Here is an 8,257-nt window from a genome sequence, read left to right as displayed (position 1 = left end):
CATCATGCTGACTGAACGTGGGCTTCACGCCACTTCAGTAGGAGCCCATCCTCCCCATTACTTTCTAGGTCCTCAGCCAGACACTCCCCTGATGCCAAGCCTCCTTCAGTGTTTAAACCCTTTGGATTGAACTGTTGGGTTTATGGTTTCCAAAAATAAATTCTTTCATTGACTCATGCCTGTAACATTTGCCATGAAGATCAAAGCTTCGGCCCTTTGTGTGTGCATCTCATACAAAACCATATTGCATTGCATAACTCTTTCCCAATACCATTCTCAGCTGCCTAGTACTTGATGTAGGTTTACTACGGGGAAGGAGGTTGATGCTTGTGGTCCTGGCAGAGCTGTGACAGGACCATACTTGGCACCAAATCATCACGGCCCATCCCAACCCAGTGACCTGGTGACTCCTTTCCAACCACTCTTCTGCGGATCCTGAACTGGTAAGGGAGGTGGTGGTGGTGAGAGAGAAAGGAGGAAGGGGATAAGGAGAGACAAGTGGCCAGAGTTTTGGAGGAGACTTTAGTGTTAACAATGTGTTCAAATAATTGCAGTTACCGACAATGGCCAAAAGAGCAAATGACTCAAAATGAGCAGGGAATGGGTGCACCCAACAGGGTGGAGTGGGACAGATGTCAAAAGGACAAGAGTGGGCGGTTGGGGACTGACAGCAGAGCCCCAGCAGAGGACAGCCAGATCATCGCCAGCTGAGTTACCGAAAGAGCTCGCACCCTGCCCTACTGCTCACACCAGCTCCTGGCAGTTTACCAGGAAGCAGCTAAGAAAACATGTGCAAAATAGAACTCCCTTTCTCTTCCCCCAAGTGGCTCCTCCTATGTCGGTCTCCATGGCATCTCTATCTACCCAGCAAAACAACCCTGAGTAGTGTGTGAACCCTTCTTCTCTCCCCACCTCGCCGCCGCCCAAAAAGTCATTATGTCCACCCAATTCCACCTAGAGATGTCCAAAGCACGTTCCCTGTCAAATGCACGTCAAGCAGTGCCCTAAAACCAGGGAGGGAACAGAATCCCGGGATTCTTCTGCAGGAAGGTCCACTGGGAAGAGCGCCAGGGACCGTCCGAGTCAAGTCCCCCGTTTGCGCGCAGCCTCAGCGGCCTCTGCGCGCGGACGCGTCCTGCGTTTCCCGGGCGACGGGGCGGGTGGCGCGGCGAGATGACGTCAGGGGGCGGGGGAGGAGAAGCGGGGCGGTGCGGACAGCAGGGCCTGTCTGCGGCTGCGCGCGCTTCTCTTCGTCTGGGACTTCGGCCTCCGTCCTGGGGACGAGCGTTGAGTGCCTGCTGTGTGCGCTGGGCGGTGCGAGGACCCGCGAGGCGGAGGGCCTGGCGAGTTCCGAAGGTCCAGCCCGCATTAGCGCGGGGGCGGCACGTGCAAAGGTCCGGGGGCAAATGTGTGTCCCGCGCGGGATTGCTGGGCGCAGAGGCTGCAAGGGCCGGCGGCCCGGCGGGTAACTGCGCGAGACGTTTTGAGGAGTTACGACATTGTCCCCTGAGGTCACCTAAAGGGAGAATGATCGGATCCGCATGTTAGGGCCATCTCTGAAATTGTCTGCAAGCGGCTATTGCCACAGTAATGGTATGGACATTCCATGCGGGGAACTGCTCCAAGTGCCCCCGTGAATGGTAACAGCCTGCAGACTAGATACAGGACTAGCCTTACCGTGTTGTCATCGCCCCCGAGAGGTGAAGTGACTTTGCCAAATTCGCCCGACGCGTAAGCTCTAGAGTTGGGATCTGACACCAGGCGACTGGCTTCAGATCCTTGTATGTAACAGCTGAACCATCATGCAGTACTGTTGGTGACCTCAGGCGGCATTTTGCTGCTTAGGATCCTGGCATTTGGGGTGGGATGTGCCTGATGACAGCGTTAAGACCTTGGACAATTTACTCCACTCTGACAGGCTGCGGTTTCCTCACGTGGGAAGTGAGAGTACTGATTATACTGGGGTTGCCAGCACCATGGACATCAACTATTCAATCTCTGTTAGCAAAGTGTGAGATTAACACACCCACCCACACGCAATGTTTGCTCAATAATTGGAGGTTATTATGATAGATGTAATAGGAGCAACGAGAAACGAAAGGGTTCGGTTGGCATTAAAGAGGTGCAATGGGGGGTCGGGGTGGGGGGGAGGAGGGCTTGGAAACTAATTGGATTATGGGGCACAAGGGAGAGGGGAGTTCCAGGATGACACTTGGGTTTATAGATCAACTAACCCTTGGGCCACTGGCAGCAAGGAACTGGCCCTGCAGGGGGACAGGTAGAGCCGGGGGCTGAGGGTGAGTTCCGTGCTGAACATTCAGAGTTTGAGGACCTCTGGAACATGAGAGGAGAGGGGTGTCCAGGAAGCTGCCAATGAGCACATGGGGCTGGAGGTGTGGAGTTGGGAGCCCTTGGCGAATTAAGTCAATGTAAACGGATGAGATGATGCAGGGCGAGAGTGGCTGAGGCCCAGTCTGCAAGGAGACAGAAGAGGAGCAGCAGAGGGAGAAGTGTGGTGTCTGGACCAATGAACAGGAGGGACCCTGAGGAGCAACAGGGATGGGGCCACCTGCAGGGAAGTCCAGAAAGATACAGAGTTCCCTTGGACTTTGTAGCTTGCATTTGGGGGCACTTGGTCTCTGCCAAGAGCTGTGCCTTACTTTTTTTTTTTTTTAATTTAACCTATTTGTTGAGCTATAACTCACTGTACAATTCACCCATCTAAAGTGTACAGATCAATGGTTTTCCCTATCCTGTATTCACAGAGTTGTGCAACCAACCCCACTGTTTAATTCCAGGACATGTTCATCACTCCAAAAGAAACCTTGGACACATTAGTTGTCACAATCCTTATCTTCCCACCTCCCCAGCTCCTGGCAGCTGCTAACCTACTTTCTGTCTCTCTCTTTTTACCCTATCTGATCGTTTCACTTAAATGGGATCATGCAGTTCTGTTATGTTTCAAGTCTGACTTCTTTCACCCAGCATCATGTTTTCAAGGTTCGTCTACATTGTAGCATATGCCAGTACTGCCTTCCTTTTTGTGGCAAATAATATTTCATCGTATGGAGAGACTACATTTTATTGATGAACATATGGGTTGTTTCTACTTTTGGGTTATTATAAATGCTGCTGTGAATATTCTTATACAAATTTTTGTGTGGATATTTATTTTCATTTCTCTTGGCTATATACCTAGAAGCGGAATTGCCGGGTCATGTGGTAACAGTATACTTAAGCTTTTGAAAAATTACCAAATTTTCCAAAGTCACTGCACCATTTTACATTCCCACCAGCAATGTATAAGGGTTCCAGTTTCTCCGCATCCTCATCAACACTTGTTATTATCTATCTTTTTGATGCATGGCCATCCTAGAGTATGCAAAGTGGTATCTTATTTTGGTTTTGATTTGCATTTCCCTGATGGCTGATGATGTTGAGAGTCTTCTCATGAGCTTGTTGGCCATTCGTATATCTTTGGAGAAATGTCTATTTGAGCCCTTTAAATTGGGTTATTTGGCTTTATTATTAAGTTTTAAGATTCTTCATGTAGCCTGGGTACAAGTCCCTTATCAATATATGATTTTCAGATCTCTTCCCCCATTCTCTGGGTTGTCATTTCACTATTTTAAAAAAAATTTTTGTTGGAGTATAGTTGATTTACAATGTTGTGTTAGCTTCAGGTGTACAGCAAAGTGAATCAGTTATACATATAGCCACTCTTTTTTTTTTTTAAAGATTATTTTCCCAGATAGGCCATTACAGAGTATTGAGTAGAGCTCCCTGTGCTATACAGCAGGGAACTTATTAGTTATCTATTAGTTATCTTATTAGTTATCTATTTTATATATAGTAGTGTGTATGTGTCAATCCCAATCTTCCAGTTTATCCCTCCCTCCCCCTTACTCCCGGTAACCATCAGTTTGTTTTCTACATCTGTGGCTCTACTTCTGCTTTGTAAATAAGTTCATTTGTACCCTTTTTTTTAGATCCCACATATAAGTGATATCATATGATATTTGTCTTTCTGTGTCTGACTTACTTCACTCAGTATGACAATCTCTAGGTCCTTCCACGTTGCTGCAAATGGCATTATTTTGTTCTTTTTTATGGCTGAGTAATATTCCATTGTATATATGTACCACATCTTCTTTATCCATTCTTCTGTTGATGGACATTTAGGTTGCTTTCATGTCCTGGCTATTGTAAATAGTGCTGCAATGAACATTGGGGTGCGTGTATCTTTTTGAATTATGGTTTTCTCCAGGTATATGCCCAGGAGTGGGATTCCTGGATCATATGGCAACTCTATATTTAGTTTTTTAAGGAACCTCCATACTGTTTTCCATAGTGGCTGTGATAGTGACCAGGGTTCTTGGCCTTCCCCAACCAGTAGAAATTGATCAGAGGCCAGACAAGAAATTCAAACAAGGCTTTATTGGGACCCCTGCTGCAGCAGGGGGGAGCAAACAACAGGTTCCCTTGCTGGCTCGCTCCCTGAGCAGGTGTGAGCTGGTTCCTTATATGGGGTGAGGGTAGGGGTGTGTACAGGGGTCGAGCCGGAGGGGTGGCTTAGGTGGGGTTGAGTGCAGGGGGCATGCGCAGTACCCTGCTTTTGCTCCCGGCTCTTCGGAAGTGGCATTTGAGTTTTTTGGTCTTTTGTATATTTTGTCCAGAATTTGCCCCAACTGCCCATGCATGCAGTTATTTTTAGTCCCATATAGTTTCTTTGTCTTTTGTTGCTCAAGGAGAGGTGTGTCCATGTGCAAGCACTGCAGCAAAGGGTCCCAGGTCCCAGGCCTGTCTCAGCTGTACCAATTTACATTCCTACCCACAGCGTAGGAGGGGTCCCTTTTCTCCACACCCTCTCCAGCATTTATTGTTTGTAGATTTTTTGATGACGGCCATTCTGACCGGTGTGAGGTGATACCTCATTGTAGTTTTGATTTGCCACTTTCTTGATGGTGTCCTTTGTAGCAAAACATTTTCATTTTGATGAAGGCCAATATGTATATTTTTTATTTTGTTGCTTGTGCTTTTGGTATCATCTCTAAGAAGGCTTTGCCTATCCTGAAATTATAAAGATTTACTCATATATATTTCTAAGAGTTTATAGTTGTAGCGCTTACATTTAGATCTGTGATCCATTCTGAGTTAATTTTTGTGTATGCGTGTGGAAAGAGTTCAACTTCATTGCTTTGCATGTGGTTATTCAGCTGCCCCAGCACCATTTGAGAAAAGACTGTTTTTCTCTGTTGAACTGTCTTGGCACCCTTCTCAAAAAGCAGTTGACCCTACATGTTAAGGTTTATTGCTGGACTCTCAATCCTATTCCATTGGTAAATATGTCTGTCTTTATGCCAGTACCACAGTGTCTTCATTATTGTCACTTTGTAGCAAATTTTGAAATCAAGAAGAAGTGTGAACCCTCCAACTTTGTTTTTCAAGGTGTTTTTGTCTATTCTGAGTTCCTTATATTTCCATATGAATTTTAGGGTCAGCTTTTTAATTCTTGCAAAAAAAGCCAGCTGGAATTTTGACTGGGATAACACTGAATCTGTAGATGAGTTGGGGAATATTGGTATCTTAACAATGTTAAGTCTTCTGATCCGTGAACAAGGGGTACAAGACTTCCGCCACCAGGGCAGTCTTATTTAGGTCTTAGATTTCTTTCAAAAATGTTTTATAGTTTTCAGAGTACAAGTTTTGCACTTCTTTTGTTGAATTTATTTCCAAGTATTTTATCATATTTAATGCTGTTGTTGATGGAATTGTTTTCTTAATTTCATTTTTGAGTTGTTCATTGCTAGTATATAGAAACCAGTTGAGCTTTGCTTACTGATCTTGTACTCTGCAAACTGGCTGAACTGATTTATTAATTCTAATCGTTTTTTGGAATTTCTATATACAAAGTCATGTCATCTGCAGATAGAGATAGGTTTCTAATCTGGATGCCTTTAATTTCATTTCTTGCCTAATTATATTGACTCGCACGTCCAGTATAGTGTCGACTAGAAGAGGTAGTGGACATCCTTGTCTTGTTCCTGATCTTAGGGGAAAGGCATTCAGTCTTTCATATTTAAGTACAATGATAGCTATGGGGTTTTCGTAGATGCCTTTATCAGGTTAAATAGCTTTTATCAAACTATTTCTAGTTTATTGAGTTTTTATCATGAAAGGGTGTTCGATTTTGTCAGATGCTTTTTCTGCAACTGTTGATATGACCATGTATTTTTTGTCCTTTATTCTGTTGATATGGTGTATTACATGAATTGATTTTCAAATGTTGAATCAGCCTTACATTCCTGGTATAAATTTCACTTGGTCATGGTGTATAATCTTTTTTGTATGTTGCTGGATTTAGTTTGCAAGATTTATTGAGGACTTTTGCTATATTCATGAGGGGTGTTGGTCTGTAGTTTTCTTGTGATGTCTTTGGTTTTGGTTTCAAGGCAATACTGGCTTAATGGAACACTTTACAGACATGTTCCTTCCTCTTTTTTGGGGGGCAGGGGATGGGGGGAAGAGTTTGTAGATTACTGGTATTCTTCTTTAAATGTTTGGTAGAATTCACAACCGAAGGCCTCTGGCTTTTCTTTGTGTGTCGTTTATTGATTCCTAATTCAATCTCTTTACTTGTTATAGGTCTATTCACATTTTCTATTTCTTCATGAGTCAGTTTTGGTAGATTGTGTCTTTTGAGGAATTTGTCCATTTTATGGAGTGTATCGGATTTGTTGGCATACAGTGGTTCATAGGATTCCCTTAGAATCCTTTTTATTTCTTTAAGGTCAGTAGTAATAGTCCCTCCTTGGTTCCTGAGGTTAGTAATTTGTGTTTTCCCTCTTTTTTAACTGGGTCAATCAAGCTAGAATTTTGTCAATTTTGTCAGTCTTTTCAAAGAACCAACTTCTGTTTTTGTTGATTTTCTCTTTTCTATTCCATAATTTTGGCTCTAATCTTTTATCTTCTTCCTTTCTGCTTGCTCTAGGTTTAGTTTGTGCTTTTTTCCTAGCATCTTAAAGTGGTGCCTGAAGAGCTTGCCTTGGGGTCAGACTCTGGGTTCAGGTCCCTTCTCTACCACTTCTCAGCGGTGGGAGCTCCCAAAAGACAGCAAGCCTCTCTGAGCTGGGGTTCTTGCATCTTTCGAGAGGGAGAGTAGTACTTGGCTCACAGTTTGGGGGGTGAAATAAGCTGCAGTCTGTCGCGGTATCATCCCTGACACACAAGTGGGTGGTCAGATGTGCCCCTTCCCATCTTTTCCCCTGTCTCACACACAGAAGACAGAGGTGCTTCACCAGTAAAGAGACCACTTTCCCATTGTGTATCAGCGACCTTGACCATCATACTCAGAGTCCGACATCCTAGACTATTCTAATGTTTAACTAGAAGGATTTAAAGGTTCCCTTGGGCCTTAGAGAGTTGAGCTGGGGGTTCACGCCCAGGACTCTGCTCTCCTGGTGGCCCTCTAGGTCTGTGTTCACAAGCCTCTCCCGTCCCTGGCTTCATTGGCCCAGGCACTGTGGAGAAGGAGCCAGTCTGCTCAGAAAATTCCAGATCGAACCTTTGGTCAAGAGAGCTGGGTTGCTCTGTTAGTAGAAGCCAGACATCCCCCGTCCAGGCTCTGGGCAGACATCCCCCGTCCAGGCTCTGGGCAGACATCCCCCGTCCAGGATCTGGGCAGGCATCCCCCGTCCAGGCGGGCTCACGGGCACCCTAGGGGTGTGGCCAGAGTGCACTGGCCAGCACTGGCTCGACTCCAGGGCGAGGCTTCCTGGGCCGCCGGTCTGGATGGCCCGGCGGGGGCGAGGTGTCTTCAGGCCAGGCTGTAGCACACAGAGCCCTGGACCTTGGTGCTTCACAGCACCGGCCCTGGGCTGCCCTTTGCCCCCGTCCAACTCCTCATCACCTTGGTTCAGGAATAGAAACGCGGAGCACTCACCTTCTCTCCTGGGAGAATGGCTGTCAGCTCTGTGGTCCCCTCTGGCTGTCCCTTCAGAGTCAGAGCTCGTTTGTCCTTCACGTCCTGCCGCACACATGCCGTCGTTGGTGATGGTGTGAGTAGGACACGAGCTGACTTGGCTCATGTGTCTGTGCAGGTGGCGGGAGCGATGGCGCCCCTTGGGGAAGGGAGCGATGACCCCCTGCTGCCAGACCTGCCCCGGGGGCCCCTGCATGCGGCCCGCGCCCGCGCCTCCTTCCCCTGGAAGGAACTGGCGCTGTTCTGGGAAGGGCCGGACATGCTGCGCTTCAAGGT

General features: G+C 46.5%; 1 protein-coding gene across 4 annotated transcripts in view; it reads left to right on the top strand.

The window, feature by feature from the left end:
- Positions 1-1,196: 1,196 nt before the first annotated feature.
- Positions 1,197-8,257, top strand: part of ACOX3 (acyl-CoA oxidase 3, pristanoyl) — a 47,604-nt gene continuing 40,543 nt past the window's right edge. For 2 of the 4 annotated variants that reach the window (XM_082389949.1, XM_082389948.1), the window contains exons 1-2: positions 1,198-1,394; positions 8,100-8,255. In XM_082389949.1, the coding sequence (XP_082246075.1) occupies positions 8,112-8,255 (144 nt within the window). In that variant the 5' untranslated portion in view covers positions 1,198-1,394; positions 8,100-8,111. Of the gene's footprint in view, positions 1,395-8,099; positions 8,256-8,257 lie in introns of all 4 variants that reach the window. The other 2 variants (XM_082389950.1, XM_082389947.1) reach the window with 2 other exon arrangements.

Source organism: Balaenoptera borealis (assembly GCF_965194805.1).
Source record: "Balaenoptera borealis genome assembly, chromosome: 4".
NCBI lineage: Eukaryota > Metazoa > Chordata > Mammalia > Artiodactyla > Balaenopteridae > Balaenoptera > Balaenoptera borealis.
Note: the sequence above shows the minus strand (reverse complement) of the source record. Positions and strands in the feature narration are given on the sequence as shown.